The sequence below is a fragment of the Pimephales promelas genome, chromosome 5 (assembly GCF_988280905.1).
Source record: "Pimephales promelas chromosome 5, fPimPro1.hap1.1, whole genome shotgun sequence".
Taxonomy (NCBI): domain Eukaryota; kingdom Metazoa; phylum Chordata; class Actinopteri; order Cypriniformes; family Leuciscidae; genus Pimephales; species Pimephales promelas.
Genome location: NC_142773.1, coordinates 38,618,899 through 38,642,571, shown reverse-complemented (window position 1 = coordinate 38,642,571; position 23,673 = coordinate 38,618,899). Strand labels below are relative to the sequence as shown.

Sequence of the window (23,673 nt, the reverse complement as noted above, 5' to 3'; positions counted from 1 at the left end):
CAAAGCTAGCAAGCTCATAAATGCATTCACACTTATAGTTTTTTACTTTCTTCACATACTGTTGTACTGTATAAAAAAATATAGGATATCAAACTTCAATGAATTCACTCAGCTTTATTCAGAACTTACATCATGACACAATTTAATAAAACATGCAGAACTACATCTCTGTGATAACCATGAGTAGCCTACAACTCACAGTCTCTGCAGGCAGCTTACTAAATAAATATTAAAGTGATTAACAACTAGGAAATCATGGTGCTTTTTCATCTCTGATAAGTGAAACCTGGTTGAGGTTTTAAGATACAAGCAACATGACTACACAATGATGTTGAATATAAAATCAACAACAACAGTAAACACAATTTAAATTGTTAATCAATTTATCTATTGATTTCCAGCATTACATTGCATCATTACTTCATGGAGCTATAATCACAAAAATAAAAAATCTTTTTTTATTTATAAGCCGAGTATAATTTTTTGACAGAATAAATCATTAAACATTTCCCACTGGCTTTCACAGTCATGCATGTTTGTCTCTACACTTTGATAGTGATCCATGCTAAATAAAAAGCACAGCAGTGTTACTTCACAACAAACATAGCAGTATATACATTTTGTCAGAAAAAAAAAAACTCCAAAGCACAATGAAACTAACGGTTCGGAAACAATGTTGTGTGGAAAACATCATCTGCAAACAGGGGTCTAGAGGAGTGCCATTTGTTTACTTTTCCATTACATGTATTTATCCAAACTAGCCAGGGCATCCTTTATTTTGTACTCTTTCCATTCATCTGGAATCTGACCATCTCCCTGGAATGTTTTACTGTAGTACTCTTCCAGATCTTTCTGGAATCTGCACACAAACCACTTCCAGTACGGAAGCTCAGAGTGATCTGGAGTGATGCTCCAGTTAGCAAATTCTGGCCCTCCTTTTCTATATTCTTTCCAGGGAATTGCATCTTCTGAGGAATTTGGATAAAAACATCGATCAGTCGCTACTGCTGTTGTGCAGATACTAATAGACAAGTTTGTTGTTCCTCTGTAAGACATCCCAGTCAGTCCAACATTGCGGTGGAAAGGAACGCAGTGATCTCCATCATGGTCTTCCATCGTGTGGGTGCAGATGGCTTTACAGAAAGGACACTGAACCCAACAGCACTGACAGAAGTGGTCAATCAAAATCTCATCTGGTCTTTTCCTGCACTTTTTCATGTCATTAATGCTTGTAAAGCTGTTCTGTAGCTTTGTCGTCTCTTTCTTCAGATTGTCGCTTAAATCAGTCTCAAGAAAATCCAAGTCTTTAATCTCGCTGAGGTCACCACACGAGTTCTCTGTGAGTTTCAGCTCATCTGTCAGGGTTGTGGTGAAGCATCTGAACCACATGTTGCCATCTCCACTCTGAGTCTTGACCTCCACTGTAGCTGCTTTAATCGCGTTACTTACAATCAGCTCTTTTTCTGTCAGATTTCCTTTAAAAATGTTTTGAATCTTTTTGTTTTGTTGTTCGAAGTATCTGTCCACCTCATTTTTTATGAATTGTTTAAAGTGTTCTCTGGGATTATGAATGTATTTTATGTACTGACCAAAATCCTCCTTTACTGCAAGGGATTTCAGAATGTGTTTCTCCAGATTTGGTCTGTTTTCACGTAATGCCGGTATGTCAGACCTCATCTGTGCTGCCAAATCAATAGCAGTTTTGTTGTAAACCGCTTGTAGGATGGATGGCCCAAGTTTGCCGCAGATGAATTCACTCAGTATGGTTGTTGTTGTCGCTCCTTTGAAGTAGCTCTTAAAGATGTTCCAATATTAAGGTTTCTGTTTCTGCAGATAAATTCTTGGGTCAGTTGCTTCTCTGAATTCTTTGTGAAGTTCAGTAAACTTCTGTCTTGCAATGTCACAAACATAAAGACTGAGATCTATGGTAAACTCTTTCTTCAGTGTGTATTTTTGGCTCATGGATTCATGTTGCTTTACTGACTTTTGAACACAGTCTGTTATTTCCTGAATGTAACTATAACTGTAGCCTCTTGTTCCGACTTGTGACTTCTTCATTATCATCTCAGTCTCCTGAATAATGTTTTGAGTCAGACGCCTTATCGAGTTATGACATTCAGCATTTAGGTCCATGTTCTCTGGTGACTTTTGAGTCCCTGTAAAATATTCTATTCCTGACATGATTTTTTGACCAAACCAATTTTTTTGCATGAATCCACTCTTGCTTTTCTTGGAGCTCTCGCCAGCCTCCTCTGAAGATACAGCTTCACCAGAATGCTCTAGATGCTTTTTTAGTCTCATGTAGGCACAATAATCACTCCTGTGGACGATCTGTTCATAGTCTTTCTGATTTAACCGCTCATTTACAAAAGTCAATTCGAAATAATTTTCAGATAAGATCCGAGTCACATCGTCCCAGAAGTTCAGTTCTTTCAGTGGTGTATCTTTAGTCATTTCAGTGACCCATTTGCTCCACATTGTGTCAAACTCCTTGTTCAGCATATTTTCATCTGTTCCTGTATTTCTCAGGCTCAAAGCTAATTCCTTGCTCCGACTGAAAAGCTTGTTTTCATACTCTGTCCTTTTTTGATCCAGCTTTTCCCTGGCTTTTTTCTGTTCAATTGTTTCATCTAACTTTCTTTTTGTTTCCTTTACAATGTCATCATGAAGATCATTGATTCTGGTTTCAAATCTTCCTCGCCACTGACACAGAATTTCTTTGTCTTTGTCCTCCTCAAAGTAAGACATCATTGATTTTTCTACCTGCTCTTTTGTCTTTCTCATCTCAGCCAACAGGTCCTTTTCCTGAACATTAATGTCCCCGTTGGCAATTCTGTTGTAGAATTTGTCTTCAATGCTTAACATGGCGCTTCTGAGGCTAAATGTCCAGTCGCTGTACTTAGTTTCTAGTTTTCTGTATACCGCAATCTCAAGCGTGTTTTTGAAGCTGAACACAAAGCTTTCATTTAGCAGTGCTTTCCACAGATCACTAATACGCATTTTGAACTGAGACAGCGTAATTCCCTCAGATGAAGAAGCTTTTGAGAGAATGGTGTCCTTCAACTCCTGAATATTTCTGCTGTAGTCTGGATTTGGTGGTGCCATTGGTGGACTGCCTTCCCACAGCTGTGCAAAATATTTTACATCAGTCTGAACGTCAAATGTAATGACATCACTGAAAAACTCTGTATCACAGTCTTCTTCTTTAGCAGCCAGTTTCGTCATCTCATCCAGTTTCTCCTGCAGACGTCTCCGTCCCTCCATGTTTTTCTCTCCGGCTGTGACATCTGAAACATTCTGATGGACAAACATGCAGCTTGGATTCAGTCTGATCTTCTTCATCCTCATGAAGGCCTGAACAACAATCTGAAGAATGTCTTGCATCTCAGCTGTGTTTTCTTCAAAGATGTTGATCAGTGTCATATTTCCGAGACCAACAACAAATGTGGCCATTTCATTGTCACGATTTCTTGTTGACCTTCCAGCCAGTTCTAGTGCACGAAGTCCCTCAGTATCAACAACCAGAATATAGTCAAACTTCAGCTGTGCTTTCATCTCCTCTGATACTCTGACCAGCTGCATGAAAGCTCCTCTGGTGCACCTGCCAGCACTGACGGCAAACTGCAGTCCAAACATGGCGTTCAGCATGGTGGATTTCCCAGAGCTCTGAATCCCTAAAACGGACAACACATAGACTCTCTGGTCTCCCAGTTTCTTGATGAGTGCATCAAGAACAGCAGTAACCCAGATCAGAGGAACATGGGCAGCATCGCCATCCATCAGCTCCAGTGGAAATCCAGACATCATCATCTCAGCTGCGAGACGTGGGAGAGAAGAGAAGTCAAAGGTCATATCTTTCTTGTTCCTCTTCACAGATGAACATGATTCATATATCTGACCGATCTCTCTCAGTACGTGCTCTAAGCCAAAGGTAGCAGCTTGTAATTTCTCAGATACTGTCTCAAGTTCTACTTGTGCAGATCTCAGTTGCTGTGATTTATCATGTTTCTTTTTGAGATTTAGGACTGTTGACCATTTTTCATCATACTGATGAAGAAGGGCTGAAAGACTGTCAGCGGTGTAGTCATCCAGCAAGATGCCCAGCCATTTCAGAAAATACGACACCTCATTTGTTGCTTGTGAATTCAGGTTTTTGATTAAGATTTGGATAAACTGACTCAAGACAGATGTCCGTTGCTGTTCACGAATTTTCAGCATTTCTGATAGTTTAGAACTTTTGTTCTTTTCAATGTTGCTCCCCTTATGTAATTCTCCTAATGTAGGTCGATGAAGTTCTTTATTCTTCTCGCACCATTGATGCCACAGGTTTCCCTGCAATGGCAATAATGATTCTTTGATTTCAGTCAGATCTTTATCCTGCAGTAAACTCATCATCTTCTGCGCTACCTCTTTTCCTCTTTTGAGATCTTCATCATTATCCTCATCTACTCTGATACCGGAGCGCTTGGCCACGTCTTCAAGCTTGAAAATAGGAGATGATTCAAAAGACAAGAGTCCATTATTTATAGCTCTTCTGATTTCTTCAATTACAACTGACTGATTTCTGTCTTTCAAACCAATTTTGTATTTCCCTTCTTTCATTTCTGTGAGAACTGAATCATTATCAGTAAGGAGGCAGATGAGTGGCTTCGAGTCCTTGTAGAAGTTTTGGATCTTGGCCATGCTTTTGTCATTCTTGCCGAGTTGTGGTAAAAAAACAACATTAACAGAGGCCATTTCAGTCAGGATATGCAGCTGCTTCTCATTGGCTCCTGCATCACCATGGAGGTTACAAATGGCAACACAATGAGTAAATTTATCTGTTTTCTTTCCAGAGGGGCAGTACCAGGCGATCTCCACCAGTCCATCCATCAGGACTCTGGTTCTGCTGCTGCCTGGGCAGTTCCTGTGGAAGAATGTGTTGTGTTTTTCATTGATCAGGCTGTTCATCAGTTGAGACTTGGATGAGGTCACAGGACCAAACCTGAAGAAAGCCACCATTGGGGTTTCTGCCTTATAGACTGGCTGGAATTTGCTAGAGATTTTACCCTTATCATCAGTTGTCTTCCAGCTCTTGTTGATTTGTCGAAATGTCCAGAGGGGGAACTCAATCTGTTGTGTGAATGGATTTGGTACAAGCAGAGGGAGAGCATATTGACACTGTGAAAGTTTAGTCACCATGAGCTGCTTTAGGAAACTATCGGCACAATGAAACACAGCCATCTGAACATCCAATAAGTGGACAGCATCTAATTTGTTTTTTTCATCAGAGGGTTTAGCCGTTTCTCCAAAAATATCATCATAGTCATCACCATCATCTTCAGGTGGGTCATTGTTCCATTGTTGTGTGCTATGTTTTTCCTTGTTCTCTTTAATCCGGAGGCATCTTGCTTTGTAGTCAAGCATCAGCAATTTTTGTAGAAAAACTGAAGCCAGCTCCTCCTCTGCACAACACTCTTGGGACTGTGATTGTGCAATTGGCTTAAGGAAATCTGCAGTTCTCAGTTGTTTGCCTTGAATTTGAAGCCTGTCAATGAGTTGCACAGCACCTAGCTGTTAAATAATACATATAAATAGTATAATTAGTTGATAAGCCATGGAAAATAATGTTCATTTGTACAATACAGAAATTTGTACAATATTAATTTAATATATTTCGAACATTTGACATGAATTTGCAGAATCTCATTGTGTATTTGTGTGTAAAATTTGCAGATATAAAAACATGCATAATTGTGCATTTGGATATACGTATTCTGTAATATAATATTGGATTTTTCAGCATGTCAAACATAAAAATTGTTACATATTTATAATTTGAGACACATAAAATCTGTTATATCATAAATAAAACTCTAGCTAAAATTTGTACCTATTTTTTATTCACAATTGTTTATTATTTTTTTTTACATATATTGTAGATCTCTTAACCCAAAATCAATCCACTTTTAAACAATATAAAAAAGTAACAGTCAGATAAATGTACATAAATAATTAATAATAATAATTCATTACATTTATATAGCGCTTTTCTGGACACTCAAAGCGCTTCACATAGAAGGGGGGGATCTCCTCAACCACCACCAATGTGCAGCATCCACCTGGATGATGCGACGGCAGCCATATTGCGCCAGAACGCTCACCACACACCAGCTTACTGGTGGAGAGGAGACAGTGGTGAAGCCAATTGGTATATATGGGGATGATTAGGAGGCCATGATGGACAGAGGCCACTGGGCAAATTTGGCCAGGATGCCAGGGTTACACCCCTACTCTTTCGAAAGACATCCTGGGATTTTTTTATGACCACAGAGAGTCAAGACCTCGGTTTAACGTCTCATCCGAAGGACGGTGCTCTTTTTGACAGCATAGTGTCCCCATCACTTTACTGGGGCGTTAGGACCCACACAGACCACAGGGTGAGCACCCCCTGCTGGCCTCACTAACACCTCTACCAGCAGCGACCTGGCTTTCTCAGAAGGTCTCCCATCCAGGTACTAACCAGGCTCAGCCCTGCTTAGCTTTAATGGGCAACCAGTCTTGGGCTACAGGGTGATATGGCTGCTGGCCGAATGGCCGCTGCTGAAATGTAATCACACTCCTATCAGTACACTGTGTGCAGAATTATTAGGCAAGTGAGTTGAACATCACATAATTTGTCAGCTTTTTTTCCAACTCCAAGCTATATAAACTTGGATGTTTTATTTTTTTTTTCAATTGGATCTGAAAATTGCATTTGGTGGTCAGTTTCTATGTAAGTTTTTAGCTTTTTTCCGCTTTTGATGCAATTTCTAGTGAGAAATTAGTATTGTATTAATTGAGTATTCGCTTAGTTATAACCAATGTGCTATCTATTTATTGTAGATGTAGATCATTAAATCATTGTCTCATAGGTCTGTCTGAAATCAGTTTACTGCGCAAGCGCTGTCTGCAAAGCCATTGTCTGATAGGGCAACAAAGCAACCTAAGTGTGTGGGAATATGCCTGTCGAAGTAAAGGGTGATCCGAACGAAAGGTCTTTACAATTGGTCGCAAAAGCTGCCTATAGGGGGTGAGGTAAGGTTAGGGCAGAGTCATTGAGAGAGGCTCTGGGTTTGGGTCAGTTTCTATACCATTAGGTGTGTTCGACTGCGCAGATCGATCAGCATCTGACTTGAAGCAGCGTATGCTGGTTAGAAATTTTGACCGATCAGAGTGGCTACTCAAGCTCTTATGACGACACAACTGTTTCGGGATTGGCCAGATTCACAGATCCCAATGATCACGTGTTTCGTATTTATTCTGATACATTCAGCTCAGCAGGTTTTTATAAAAGATTTATTTTTATGTAACCATGTTATGGGTTGAATATAACAATTTTATAAAAATTATTTAGTTTATCAAAATGAACAAATCTTTTTACGAGTCGTTTGGTTCATTCATCAAACGAAATGAACGAATTGACTCGTAAAAAGATTTGTTCATTTTGATGAACGAGTTCGAACAGGAGAGTCACGAACGCGCATCACAGAACAGAACAAGGTGACCATTGAGCTAATAAAACTTAAACTTTGTTATTTTTTTAAATGAGCGATCGTTTCGCTTGATAAGACCCTTATTCATCGCCTGGAATCGTTTAAAGCCCTTTGAACAGTTTGCGGTTTGCACTGAAACTGTCTTTTGGACCTTGAACCATTAGGTTCCCAATGAAGTGCATTATATGGAGAAAAATCTTGGAATGTTTTCAACGAAAACCTTAATTTCGTTTCGACTGAAAAAAGAAAGACATGGACATCTTGGATGACATGGGGCTGAGTAAATTATCAGCAAAAGTTTTTTAAAAAGTGAACTACTCCTTTTAAAAAACTTAACATAATGTACATTTATTATTACAAAATAAGAATATGTGAATAACTACTAATGGTAAGAAGTACATATTATTGAATTGCTTCATGAAAACATCTGAAACGACGCTGTGTATTTGACAAATATTGTATCTAATCCACTAAAAAATGTGATAAAGTACACAAACACAGCACGACAGAACTTTTGGAGACACCGATGGTGAGCTCGAGTTAGTCTTTTTGGTCACTTTTAGAACGGAAATCTAAAGAAAATAATAGCCTATCTATAGGCTACAAAAAGAAAATAGCCTACAAATAAAATTTCACTCACCAAGCCAATCACTTGAAGCCAATATCCATCCCTTCTTAAGTGTCCGCGATTTAAATAATGATTTAAACTACGTTTTACTTCTGATAAACATTCAGATTAAATATGCCATTCTCGTTAATGAAGTTAAACACTTAAACTACATGAAATCATTACTGAGAAGTTACAAAAAATATCTTCAATAAATAGAAATATATATTTGTTGTGGATGCAATGCTTTTGAACACATTCCCTCTGGCATGCAGTGTTTTAATGTTTTATCTAGAGATAATTGCTAATCATGATAATAGCAGATTGTCTGAGAAAATAGTTCCAAATAATCCACAACCATGTTTATCTGTTTCCATTAAAAATATAAATTCATTAAAAATACTATTTGGCCAGTGGAAAAGATTGAGAAAATCTTTCTCTGAAATGTATTTGACACTATTTGATTTATTCATTCAAAAACAAGGCAAGGATATAGGCTAAAAAAAAATAATAATAATAATTTATTGTGACACGGCACATCTGTATTTCATATTTTACTAACGTCTTGTACGTTAACATGGTCTCATGTGGATGAATAATCACATGCAAATGATATGCAGATGAGGATATGCATAGTAAAACTAGGACCCCGTTTACACCTGGTATTAAAATGCGATCTGTATCCAGATAAGTTATCCGGATAATAAAAAAACGCATGTTAATGCAAGGTGTAAACGCCTTGTGATCGGATCGTGATCGGATCTGCCTGACCACATCTGGAGGTAGTCTGGCTCGCATTGTGTCCGGATCTTTACTAGGTGTAAACGCAATCTGGTTGTTGAAACCACATATGTATATTTTACTCCTCCCAAAAATGCTAAAAAATAAACGAGTGAGAGCGTGTTATAGGCTATGTCATGTTATAGCCTAGTCAGATGCGACACGCGACACGCATCACCGCAGATGAGCGTCTATTCAACGTGCAAACATCGCAAATAAAAGTGAAAGTAAGTCACAGACGCAGTTAAAACATCTTCAAGTAAAGAAACGAAATTATCTTACCAGGCCTGTTGCCACTCTCTCTTATTGAGGTCTCGGATTTGGAAATTAGCTGATGATCAATAAAATGCCGCTCAGATCTGTTGCTTTTGGTGGCGTGCAATCCAATAAATCTGCATATAACGCAGGAGGTGAAGATCGGATTTATATCCGTTTTGCAAAAACACATTTATGTGGCCAGGTGTAAATGGAATCAGTACTTATTATCCGGATAACTTATCTGGATACAGATCGCATTTTAATACCAGGTGTAAACGGGGTCCTAGGTGTTGTAATCTCCATATATGGTTATTTCGGGGAGGAGACGCATGTTCTTCTGCTGACTGAGATTTATAAAGGGAATTCTGCGCAGGTTCTGGCATATGAAAGATTTTATAAATCTGAATTTTTTTTGGTGTACGCCATTTTTGGCTTTCGGGCGCACGTACACTTTTAGTTAGGATCCTAGACACAGTTTTATAAATGAGACCCCTGATCACAGCGACCCATTTCAGTGCATGTCTCTTTAAATGATAATTAGCAACTGCTTACCCCACCCCTCTCTTCCGTGGGGCATGTCGACACAAGACACAATAGCTGTGTCCCCATGTGAAGGCTGCATCCTCCGAAGGCCTTATTTGAAGGACGCTTGGCCGTATTTCAAGGCCGATTGCTTCACAGCCGCGTGACAAAGGCTGCCCCAATTCAAAGGCTGCACCCTCCGAAGGGCGCATTTGAAGGCTGTCCCAATTCAGTTATGCATCCTCCGAAGGCCGTATTCGAAGGCTGGTTGCGTCATTGTGGCGCGACGAAGGCTACCCTGATTCAAATGCGACGGCCAAATGCACCCTTCATTTTCGCCGAGAAAGAGAGGATACATAAATGGGTCCTACGCGGCCTATCCTACCCCATAAGTCTGGTGACAACAGCATTTAAAAAAAAAATGTTTTTAAGCGGCCGAGAGTTCGATGGTGTACTGCAAATTCACATTTAAAGTAAAAGTATTGTTTTCATTAATCAAATAGCCAGAGAAACCATTGTTAACAGCCAAAAGTTTTTTCTTCTTCTTTTTCCATCAACTCATTCGTCACCATTGTGTGGCTTTATTTGTCTTGTGGAAACGCGAAAACGAAAAAAAAACAAAAAAAAAACAAACATTTATGTACATTATTATTCATAATTTATTATTTTATGCAACTTTAAATGTGTTAAATAAAATAATTCATGGCTCTGGACGTTGTTTATTTTTGTAATGGCATCTGAGTTGATACATTTAAGGTATACATTTAAACTATAGGATTGCCTACTTTAGTGTATTTAATGTAAAACAATGCGTAGTGTTGCTGTCTGTGAGGGGAAAAAGTAGGCTACTTCACATTTACGATGTAGGCTGTGAAGTTCATTCTCCCACTGGTTATTTGACAATATGACAATATAGCCAATTTTGTCCCCATAGCTGTTTACTCAATTTTATTAAATGAATGATCAGGGTGGCTGCAGTACTCTCGCACTGTTACTTGGCGCCAGGAGCGGTAATCGGGAACACCTGCTTTACACCTGGAATCCCACGAAGGCTACACTCGGAGTGTCCTCCGAAGGCTGGGTAGGCTGGGTCCTTCGAAGGACGCAGCCTTCACATTGGGACACAGCTATAAAGTGCTACCTTGGTGGACAGTATACAAATGGCTGAGGGCGGAAATATGCTACTACGGGAAATATTCGAATACAGTTCGTCAGCAGTCATGTTGCTCAGAAAATCCAAAGGGCTTGATCATTGAGTGTTTAAGGTTGAGGATAAGGTTGAGGATAAAAAAAGAGTGAGTTTTTTTTTTCATTGTATGGTTGTGTCCACACACTGCAAAGACACAATTATGCAAGCACCATGAAAAGTGAATTTTGCATCCAATGACCTCTTTATGAGGTATAGATGGTTTTTAAGCTATCTAAAGACCTAACTGTATCTTTATGAGACAGCACACTTCATGTACACTTGCGGTCTTGTAGACTTACAATGGACCATTGGGAGTCTGTCATTTAATTTTCAGAAGACAGTTTGCGATCACCCCCTTTGTGGCAGATATAAGCCCTCAATACACACTTTTGCATAGTCTGCAAGTCTGTGAGCTAAACAGCAGACTTCTACCTAACAGTCAAAGCAACATTATTTCATGTAAGAGTGGAGCTACTCAGAGGAAGTTTGTGAGGGCTTAGGGTTTTACAGGGTCATCCTTTATTTAATCATTTGAGATTAAAATTGTGTTCATTTTGAAAAAAAAAAAGTTAATTTAACTATTAAATAAATGTGATTAAAACCAAAGTCTGAAAACTCACAGATTATATATATTGATGAATTGAACTGATTAATTCCTTTATACATTCAATAAGGATTAATTTTTGTATGCATCTAAATTCTTTTCATATGCAAATTATATGTTTTGGATGCTATGCAATTGTATGCAAATTTCAGATATGCAAACGTAAGTAAATAGCCTACATGTGGTAGACCCATATACAGAATTTAAAGATCACAGTGGAATAGACTAATTTATGAATAACTTTCTGAAAATAATATGGATATAACTTCTTACCTGTTGTTTGTCTTTATGAGTTTGGATAAAGGTCCCCAAAGGCTCTGTGTTAGTTTTACCAATGCTTGGTTCTCTTTCAGCACCTTAATTTTATGAAAACAGAGAAAATGATTAATTTGTGATTCTTTTTATACGAATCAAAAACAGATAATGTGACCTACTTCCTATTTAAATGCCTCTTAAAAGAACCTTCTCTTTCGAGAGGTTCTCTAGTTTTCTGTAAATTAGTTTACGCTACGGGAAAGATTAATCTTTTTTCGAGATATTGAAGCCAAAAAATTATCCTTAATTTTGTATTCATTGTTAATGCAGTGCAGCAGCTAGCAGACCTAGAGCAGGCTGTCTAGCATACTCATTGCCTGCCCTGCGGCAACTGCAGCACCCTACCACTGAGCCTGGTGTTACGTCACATCCAATGAAGGGTGCTCGCGTCTTAGCCCGCCAGAATGGGTGTGGCTTAGCGTATATAAGCAGGGTGCGGAGGCTGTTTCCATGATTTTCATCTCTTTAGCGAAGCTCTTCGCATCGCTGGACTCCGAGAGAAGCCTTCGCCGCCTTCAAACCATCCGTGCGAGCTACACTATCCGGCAACGTATCCTTTTTACCTCTCTGAACTTTATCTCTTGTGTGTGTTCGCCACTGCAACAACACTTTCTCCAAGGTGCAGAAGACCAAGCAGGCCATTAACCTGCTCCTGCCGTGACGCTATAGTTCCTCTGCACAGCCTAGCCAGCCCTCGCAATGATGACACGGCGGCCACCCTAGGTCGCGCTCGGCCAGCTGTCACAGGCCGCCTCCTCCACGGGGGCCACGGCCAAAGATCTGAAGCCCAAGCACGCGGCAACACAAGAGAAAAGACAGCTGAGTCCCGACGTGGCCGGACCGCCGTCAAAACCCCTGTCCCTGTCAGTCCCCTTCGAACTGGCTACTACAGTGGTACATTCAGCAGCCAACGAGCCAGTAAAACAACCCGCTCGCCTGCACAAAACCGCCGTTTTCACGGCGACCCAGAGAAATCTAATAAAGAGTACAATGTCTGGTCATCTAGCTCAAGTCGATGGTGTTTTAAGTGTATAAAAAGTGCCCACATGTCAGTGTGCACCCCTACACACAAGCACAACACTTCCTGTGTCACTCACAGAGCCCACTCTCATAAAACTGGCAAATGCCGGTCGAGTGTTAAATGTAGGAAATGTGCCCATGAGCCCTTGCCCACGCCTACACTCTGTATGCTATGTCACATGGTCACATATCAGTCAGGTTATGAATATAAGTCCCATGCCCATTCACGAGCGCTAACGCTTATTAACACACACCTCTCCCTAGACGTTGCCCGCGCATCTCGAAGTTGTCACATCGTGCTCCCCATCGAAAGTGATCGGGGGCGTTACATATGAGTATAAGTCCCGTGTTCACTCGGGCTTACTAATAAACACTTAGCCCAAGGTGCCGCTCACGCTTCCCATTCTCGAACCCGCGACATGTTTAAGCACTGAGGGCGCGTGTGCAGCGTCCATCCCTCCGGTTCAGTTACTCGAGCCCACACAGTGCGGCGATCAGAACCCGGAGGCCATCCTACCCCTAGCTAGACGTATAAAAGTGTGGGAAGCGATTCCCGGGGTCTCAGAATGGGTGCTAAGCACATTAAGGCAGGGCTATTCGCTGCAGTTTGATCACCGTCCCCCGTGCTTTCGAGCATGGATCGCGACGACAGTGAATGTGGAAGTAGCACATCTACTCCACCTGTAAGAGGTCGATCACATGGATGTGACTATTGTGAGTCAAAATAGCGAAGCTGCTGTGCAAAGGGGCCATAGAACCGGTACCGCCTTCTCTGAGCGAGTCAGGCTTTTACAGACGTCATTTCTCGCACCTAATGAAGGACGGGACACTCAGACCTATCTTAGATCTGAGACATTTGAACAAAGTTCTTGTGAGAAGACCGTTCAAAATGCTTATGACCAGAAAAATCCTCGCGCACGTTCGCCCGAGGGACTGCTTTATATCTCTCAATCTGAAAGATGCCTATATTCAGATTCAGATAATACGGGACACAGTCCAGTCACAGGACATTCTTGAGATTTGCACTATCTGCGCTCACTGAGATCTGCACATATGCCAGGCCACCTGAATGACGGCCCAGGCATACTGTCCAGGGACATTATTTCAATGGGGGATTGGTCCCTGCACCCTCAAAATGTCCAGTAACTACGGCGTCTTTTCGGCAAAGCGGAAGTCTACCTTTTTGCGTCAGACAACGCTCACTGCCCAATGTTCTTATAAAAGAATGAGGAAGTGTAAATTTTACACTCAGAAGTGTAAAGCTTTCTAGTAGAAGGAGCTCTAGATTGCGTAATCGGGTTCATCACTCCTTCTAGCAGGATAACGGGTATCTACTCTCACACAACTTAGCTCTCCTGGTTGAGCTGCACTATATTGGGTTAATATGCCATATGTTTATACGGACCGGCATGGGCGCTCTGTATTCCCTGTGAGTTCTTATGTACTTAAGCCAGCCCGCGATTCTGGCAGCCTTATTCCCCGCTTAAATCTGGGTCCCTAGGACTCATGAGTGGATGCTTGGCACGCAAGGCGTTGACAAAGGCTTCCCGTAGCATTTGCTAATTTACTTATATATGCTATATACGCTAAGCCACACCCATGGCGGGCTAAGACGCGATGAGGGCGCGAGCGCCCTTCACTGGACGAGACATCACGCCAGGCTGGTAAGCTGCTGCAGTTGCCGCAGGGCAGCCAATGAGCATGCTAGACAGCCTGCTCTAGGTCTGCTAGCTGCTGCACTGCGTTGACAATGAATACAATAGGCTCATTTTTTGGCTTCATTATCTCGAAAAGATTCATCTTTCTTGTAGCGTAAGCTAACTTACGCAATACTCGTTCCCTCTTCTAGAGAGAACCGAGGTTACGTTAGGTAACCGATACGATTCTTTTAATTAGGCAATTTGAGGAGGAATTTGAAAAGTTCTTTTTAACAAATTAGAATATCAGATAAACTTTGGACATTGTTTTTGGCAGATAGGTAAATTCAGTAAAATATGTGAAATCTTATTATTTATTTACTTAAAAAAACTGTTTGAATAAATAAATAAACAAGTTTTGTGCAAAATGGACAAAATGGTTTTTTTTATTCAGAAAATGTAAAATGGTGGAAATATATTTCTTCACTGTGCAATTTCTAAATTTTGTATATATTTTAACAGTGTTTGACTCAAGGATTCAATGAAACAGTTGAATCTAGCACTTAGCTCTAAACTAAAATGGAAATTTATTATAGTACCACTTAATGAAATCATGTTGATTTTTTTTATTTACGTTAGAGGCATAATTCCACCAACAACTTCCACATGAATCATAATAAATATGATTCATAATATGTGATCTATAATCAATAATATCAGTATTAATATTCAATCTCAAATTAACACGTTAAAATGGATTTGAGGTAAATGTAAGACAAAAATCAACATAGGATCTGTGTTACCACTTTGAGGTTCACTGTTTTCCATGTCTCCTGAAGGTTTGTACATCTCTCTGGTGTAGAACTGCTGATTATTGTCAATGAACAGCTGTTTAATCTTGTCAATCAATTCTCTCATCTCTGATTGGTTGTTCATGTTCTTGCTGCAGATGTGATATCTTCCTCCACATTTCTCCACGAGCTGTGCCAGAACGGAGTTGTTCTTTAAGTCATCTATAATAGTGTCAGTCTCTTCTTCTCGCTCATAGGTGAAGAGAATAATCACAAATGAAAGAACTCTGTCACCAAACATTCTCTGTAGCCATTCAATGCCCATTTTATCCTCGTCTGTCAACTGTCCAAGTCGCACAACAAAGATGAAGGCATGGATTTCACTTTTGTTCACTAGATGACCAATATCATTATCGAGAGGTTTGAGATCAGTCTTATGTGAGCAAATCATGTTGATCACAGAGACAAGATTTTCTGATATCTTCCTCTGTATTGGAATGGTCATGGGGAATTCTGTGTTATTAAGACAGGGTTGTTTTTCTCCAAGTAGACTGTTGTCACATCCGAACTGGACTGCCTCAGAGCTTCCAAATAATGCAACCGTCGCATCGGGATCACTGTGATCTAAACCAAACAACACAGAGCTGTTCTCAGACACAACAATATAAGATAAGAATTCTGCTTTTTGCTGAAGTAGGCACATTTCTTATCCTTACTGCTGTGAGATGAATCATTAAAACCTGAGCAGGTAACACTTTATTTTACGACCCGCAAACAACTGTGTAAGTACACTGAAATTACGGTGTACGTTTCTGTGATTATAGTGTACTTCCGTGTAGGTATAAGGGAACAGTATGTTAAGTTTTTGGTAATAAAGGGGTAACAAGCACCACTTTAATTTACAGCCCGCAGGAGTTACACTTACCCTGAAACTACACAGAACAAGGGGGTACTTACTATGTAGCAATACGAAACAACATTATTTGCGCTGTAATTGCAGAGAAAGGTACTGTTATTAAAAAAAAAAATCGTTTTAATTACACAGTATATTTGCCCTGACATTTAAGTGTTATTGTAATTCAATGGTATAAGGTAAGTACTAATTACCACTTGGTACGGTCTAAATTAAAATCATAGCAAAAACAAATTATTTTGACTTAACATTAAGTAATCTAGTAAGAAAAGCCAATACATTTAATTTTTATCATAGTATATATGTGTGTGTGTGTGTTTAATGTTTAGCACAGATGTCAAAATTACCCTGTAACATTGCACAAGAACATATTTTGCCAGAAATGTGACACATTTTATAAACAACAGACGTACAATTTTTGTCTGGAATATATTAACAGAATAGGTACCTGTTATTTTTTACTAATTAAATAATTTGCTTGTATATCTGCTTGTTACCCCTTTATTACCTCAAACTTAACATATTGTTCCCTATATTTACACGGATTTACACTATAATTACAGAAACATTCACCGTAATTTCAGTGTACTTACAAAGTTATTTGCAGGGTGTATATCTGTTTGTTACCCCTTTATTACCCCAAACTTAACATATCGTTCCCTTGTACTTACACGGAAGTACACTATAATTAGGCTACAGAAACGTACACCGTAATTTCAGTGTACTTACACAGTTGTTTGAGGGTCGTAAAATAAAGTGTTACCCCTGAGCACACATGTACTATCACTATACTTGTGTTAGTATTACCATCAGTTTCCAGGTTACTTCTTTCTTCTATTGGCTTCACATTATCCTGGAGAAAGAACAACAAATGATCTGTTTCTTATAACCATGACTTTTAAAAGTGGTATACTGGTGCAAGAGTAAACATTTGTATACATAATGCCATGTGGCCATTCTGGCCAATAGTATGAGGACATCTGAACGTCACACTTGTATGTTTATACTTCTGTGTAGATGAAATAGCCAAACTTGTGAATTAGAAGGGAAATTAATTGAAAATGTATTGGGACTTATATGTAAAGTGCATCAAGAACGTTGAAAATAAAGACATTTCTTTTCTTTTCAAATTATACTCTTTTCACTCTTAAAAAATAAATATATAAAACTCTCAAAGAATAAATGAAGTGTCTTTATTGGCATCAGGTTCAATGTAGAACCTTTAGCGTCCATGGAACTTTTCCATTGCACAAAATATATTCATTATTAAAATTGTTTTATTATTAAAATATACTTTGCTCTATAAAAAGGGTTTTTAGAACTGTTCAGTGAAAGGTTTTTTGGAGGGGGAGCAAAAAATGCAGAAGCACCTCAATGCAGTACATGAGATCCACGGGGAGGAGTCGGATCAAGATCCAAGGGGTGGAGATGGGTAGGATTAGGGTTGGGTTAAGGGATCAGGGGGCGGAGTTGGGTAGGTTTAGGTGTATGTAAGGTGGGAGGAGTTGGATCTGGATCCGACTCCTCTTCGTGGATTTCATGTTCCGCAGTGAGAACCGTCTCAAAAAATGGCTCTTCTAATCTTTGGCATTACTGAGAAAACCCCTTTTTGGAACATATTTTAAGAGTGTTATCATTTTTACCTTGTATTCTTCATGTGCTTTATAAGAGGTCTTTCCTCCAGGATCTTGATCAGGTGATGTGAAAGGAACTGAAGTGGTTGAGTCTGTCACAGCTGGGTCATCATTGTCTTTGTTTGGAGTTTCTGTGTATTTTGTATTATGTGTCAGAGGATTCTCCGAGACATCCTCCGGTTCTTGATTTGTTACCTGAGGATTGTCCATGTCATCTCTATATTGATGTGTAACTGAAGGATTGACACCATCTGAATCTCGATGTGACTCTGGAGAGGTGTCCATCATGACATCATCATCTGTTTCTTGATCCATAATTATGTCACTGTAAGACAAAATAAAAATAAATATTAACCAGGACTCAGGAGTGGTGGTATCAGATTAACTCCAGACAAGGTATAGTCACCCCAAACATTTTCACTTTCATGGTATTAGATATACAGATGCTTCCCTTCAAAACAGATCTCAAATAAAAATATACGTTTTGTAGTAAGTAGATGAGTTGAAGATAAAAAGTTTTCAAGCATCAAAAAGTAAATAAAAGCATAATACATTATACAGCTTTTTGTTTAATTTACATTTTTAATTTACAACATACATTTTAACTATGATTTACAGAAGACACTTACTTAAATGTCATTCAGTATAACAATAGTTTGTACTGTTATGTCTTCATGACAAGAAGCACAGTTCAGCACATGGGGTTCAGCTCTCTTCTCTCTCCTACTTCACATGTATTTCTAACCAAAGGAGCTTAAGTGTCATCTAGTGGAGTATTAACGTAAGGACATCACTTTTTCCCTCTTAGTTAAATTAATTCTTTCTGTAGCCAACAATTGACATGAAATAGAAATAAATATCCAATCCTTATGTATAAGAAAACACTAAGCAACACATTACATGAATGCAAAGGTCCATTTAAAAACAATGAAAACAAAACTACTCAACTGCTATTCAGTACTTGAATGTTTATGCGTGTGCACTGTGTGTGCAAATGTCCATGTCAGTTTCTGTGACTAATAAACACAGTCCTTTAGCCAACCAGCTGCACGTCTTTGACGTGTCTCACGTGAACAAGAAGACACTGAATTTCCAGACAGTGGAACTTGAGAGGGAATCAGCTTTTCTGCATTTGTGGTCCACTGCATTATCCATTGCATTATTTGGTACAGATGCGAGACACGATGCATGCCACTCATCGGCACTAGGGAGGGGCTAGCAGGTGCTTCAGCACCCCCAAGAAAGACCAAAGCACCCCAATAGCACCCCCAAGCCCAAAAATAATATTTGGAAGCAATTATATTTTGTCTGTATAGAAAACAGTTTACTAATAAAAATCAATGTTTTCGTACATTCTAATTATTAAATGATAAAATAATTGAAGACAAACATTTTACTCATTACACATATGCGACTTCTGACGTCAGGTCACGTAGGCTATTGCAATGTATTAGAATTATTTAGAAAGATGGAGCGTTTCCTTCTGCCAAGTAAGCAAACTCGTAATTCTAATTTAGTTTGCGAAAATGAGTACATAAATTTACCTCAGCCCGAGGTTGACAACGTTTCAGAATCGAATTTTATCTGTAGGGGAGACCGGGGACAGTTACACGGGGTTAGTTGTAACAACACTGCCAATTCCACCAATCAGGGATAAGATAGGAGTCATATGACAGTTTCAGTTTCCTCAGGCTTCGTTCACGATCTCACATGGAGGTTTTCAAGTCCGTGTTGCTATCTCTCATGAAGCTACAGCAGAAAATCAAATTCTGATGTAAGAAAGTAAAAAAAAACTTAACAAGAAAATATATTTTTTTTAGATAATGCTGTATGAGTTATATTAGGTCAAACTATAGATTCTACAGTAGAAAATGGTGCGTCAACCTCCTGCTAATTTTAAAGCACTCCGCTGATACAGCTATTTTACAGTTTTTCTCGATTGTTTACACACATTTTCTGGTACTTGAGACACAATGACCACAACATGTAACTCATTGACGAACCCCCTGAACCAATTCTGCTAAACTACAAGCACAATTCCTGGTTTACACTCGAATTGCAGTTCCAAAACACACGTTTTTCAAAACACTACACACAATTCTCTGCATTTGGCACAATTTTCATTCAGAAAATCTCTTGTTTTCATGAGGAACACACTGCCATTCAAATATTCACTGACTCGTCACATGGGCAAACACCCGTCACACAGTTTTACAATTTAGCAATCAGACCTTTAGCATAAAATACCAAAACCAAAGAGAGAATGCAGCATAGATATTTTTTTATTTCTTTTTTTACTGTAACAGCATAAAAAAATCTGTTGTTTTGTATGTAGACCACTGTATGTGCAACTTTGTGTTGGTTGGGGTGTACAAAATGTGGGATCTATCTCCCATTGATTTTGTGGGAAAAATAAAATATATTTGTTACCGTGTATTTGTATGTTCTGGGTATAAAAACAATATTCTCAAATATTTTACAACACACTTATGTATGTAATGTCTGTAGTAAGTGTAACACTGAACAAAAAAGGCCCAAGTCATTATGATGAATGCAAGTGTTTTCCATTGATCATAGTGTTTTACATTGAGCACATCAGTGTTCAACTGGTTCTTATAAATGTCTATTCATATGATGGTTCAACACTATCTCACGACCAATTCGTACGAATTCGACGCATGATTAAAAAGTGGCTAATTCGTACTAATTCGTACGACCTCACTCGTACTAATTCGTACGATTTGTCTAAACCCACGTGATGGTTAAGTTTAGGGGCGGGGTAAGGGGTAGGTCATTCGTACGAATTCATACGAGTTGGCCAATTCGTAAAATATGTACGATTTAGCAAAATCGTATTAATTCGTACGAGTGAGGTCGTATGAATTGTTACGAATTAGCCACTTTTTAATCATTCGTCGAATTTGTACGACTTGGTCGTGAGATCGGGTTGGATGGTTTGTGTGTGTCATTTGAAAACAAAATACCATTTTGAGAAGAAATAACATTGTTTTGAATGTAAAATTTCATTTTGCAGGAGAATTGAGGGGTTTTGCCAATTGTGTGAGTGTTTTTAGATTTGTGTGTAGAGTTCTGAGAATATGAGGGATTCTTTCAGAAAATGTGTGTAAACAATCGAGAAAAACTGTAAACAATGGTGACAGTGCATCCCCATACACACAACAACTATGAACATTTTTGTGATTTTGACAATTATACAAAATGGCTAGTACTCAGGTGAGAAAGAATTTTTGCATTTTTACATTTAATGCATAAATGTTACAATGCATTTTTACATTTAAAATAATAATAATTCTGTATGATTTATAAGCGTGTTTACCCATTGGGAGTCACTTTAGGTCCCCACAGTGACACAAGTCCCAAAGAGTCTGTTGAGTTACCCCTCCAACTTCTAGTTTTATTGATAACCTATATCTTATCACGTGCGATTTGGCTATTGATATTAGGCTACAGAAGTCCTGTGGTAAAATTAACGTTACATTATTAACTTACTCCACCTTGTGAAGTTAATCCGATTAGGGCTTTAGTCTCGACATTTCCCCCTCCCACATCCGCATACAATAAAATAGGTATAGGCTTAATGTTGTCCGAATTTAATTTTTAGAAATTAGCTGATGAAAACACGTTGAAAATCTTCCTCTCAATTTTTATTACAGGTGGCTGCGTTCCAAACCCATAATTATACCTGGAGAAATCAATTATCAATTCTGACTGGATCGTTTCCCAAATCGTCAATACGCCTATCTAACTTTTTTAGATAGGATAAGTTTTTATTCGTTGACGAAAATGTCAGTAGATTTTCGTCATAGCTTTTGTCATTCAAAAAAAAAAAAAAGATTTATTTAGCCTAGTTATTGCCTCGTTTTCGATTATGGTAGGCTACGTTGTAATTAGGCTACTCGCACATTGTGCATTGTGCACATCATTTTTCCAGATCGCACGTATCGATTTTTAGGGGCATATGCGCGCAAAATGGTCGCACTGCAGAGCCGTGGGCAGTAGCCTATAGCACACAAAATCATCTTGTGAGCTTTCAACAAACAGCATGAAGAAAATAACAATAGCCTATAAGAATAGGACAGTAGTTGAAAGGATCAAATAAGAATAATAAATTATTGTAATTTATTTAAAAAATATTTTAAATGTAATTATTCTTAAAAATACAACAGTTAATACATAATAATAATAATGTTAACAATAATAATTACAATAAATAATAAAATCAATAAATAAAATCACCTGCTGATCAGCGACTGGAATCCATCCAAACTTGAAAGTCAAGGATAAAAAAACCCTGAAACAATTCAGAAACACACACTGCCTATAAAGAGAAGGTGATAAAATCCTTTCTAAGAGAATCTCAGACAGTCTCATAATCATAAAGCTCCAACCTCTCGACTACAAAGATTATCTAAACCTCACTCGAATAACGGTGCAGAATCACTCAGATGAATGTGTGAGCAACTGAACATGTTTCTTGTTCAAATAAATCACGTGATTTCTGAGAAACGTATCCTGTTACAAAACGGTTACACAGTGCAAAGCATTAAAGCGATACAGATAACAAAACAAAAATGACAACAAGATACACAGACACAAATAAGTTGGGTAACAAACAAAAAAACAAGAATGAAATGCATTTACCTTAAAAGGGCTAAAAGGATTAATATAAAGTTTTCAATGCTTTGGGATTAACAGAGCTTTGAATAGTTTCCATGTATTTGTCTACATCATCTTTGATCGAGAAAGGAGAGGTTTATAGCCATGCAGAAACTTTTTTGTTTATGAATGTGAAATTTAGCTAAGGAAACACAAATGAATTATGTAATATTGTCTAGTTTTCTATTTTGAGTATAAACAAACCAAACAAAACATATTTAAAACAGAAAAGTCACTTACAGGATAAGATTGGATAAAAATGAACAAATCTGACCCAAATTGATGGATACATTGCCAAAACAAGTGAATGACCTCAGGAGAGTGACAAAAACAGCAGTTCACTTCAATGTCTGAGTTATTTCTCCTATAAGAAAGGCTTTGGTTGGGTAACATTTGTGAATTAATTTAAATGTTATTTATTTTACTTTATTGATATGCAGGAGACAAAGACCATATAGCCTAATTTTTCCCAGGGTAAATTTTCTACAATATTATTTAAAAATGGTATCACATAAGGAATTGTTATTATCTCTTTCTGGAAGAGAGCTCTGATTGTATGATTTTTTTTTTTTTTTTTTTTGCTCTACTACACAGAATCATTGTGTTAGGTTCAAAGAGGCCAAGTATGGCCATGGAAATGTAGAACCTTGCAACAGAAAAGACACTCCAGAGGGAATTTTTAATTAAAAAAAAAACGAATTATGATATTAATAAATAAATAAAAATCACCTGTTGATCATCAGCGACTGGAATCCATTCAAACTTTAAAGTCAAGGATAAAAAAAAAAACCTGAAACAAATTAAAAAAATTACACACTGCCGAAGAGAGGGTGATAAAATCCTTACTAAGAAAATCTCAGACAGTCTCATATAATCATAAAGCTCGAACCTCTCAACAACAAAGATTATCTTAACATCACTAAATCTTAAAATATAACGGTCCAGAATAACTAAAAATGAATGTGTGAGCTACATAAATGTTTCTTGTTCAAATAAATCACGTGATTTCTAAGAAACGTATTACAAAACGGGATGTTTTTCTTTTTTTTCTTTTTATTAAACTGAAACACGGCAGGTGACATGTCGCAAAAGACAGTAAAAGAAAGGTCGCAATCTGTGAAGAAGCAGTGAAGAGCTATCAGGAAGTGAGTGCCCATGTTGAGCTTCAACCTAGTGTGCACCGATCTCTCCACTTCGGATTCTGACCGGATA

At 38.4% G+C, this 23,673-nt stretch overlaps 2 protein-coding genes and 1 long non-coding RNA gene across 3 annotated transcripts in view; all 3 read right to left on the bottom strand.

The window, feature by feature from the left end:
* The window catches only part of LOC148981493 (uncharacterized), a 139,530-nt gene that overhangs the window by 87,486 nt on the left and 28,371 nt on the right, over positions 1-23,673 (bottom strand). The window lies entirely within an intron of this gene.
* On the bottom strand, positions 95-1,677 carry LOC148981495 (interferon-induced very large GTPase 1-like). Its single transcript, XM_089131488.1, has one exon. It carries the CDS (start codon positions 1,675-1,677, stop codon positions 739-741), a length of 939 nt encoding a protein of 312 aa, XP_088987614.1. The 3' UTR covers positions 95-738.
* Positions 799-23,216, bottom strand: LOC120482451 (upregulator of cell proliferation). Its single transcript, XM_039676784.2, has 6 exons — positions 23,191-23,216; positions 17,794-18,109; positions 16,958-17,003; positions 15,250-15,861; positions 11,748-11,830; positions 799-5,553 (listed from the first exon to the last, which is right to left on the bottom strand). Exons 1-6 carry the CDS (start codon positions 23,199-23,201, stop codon positions 1,813-1,815), a joined length of 4,809 nt encoding a protein of 1,602 aa, XP_039532718.2. The 5' UTR covers positions 23,202-23,216; the 3' UTR covers positions 799-1,812.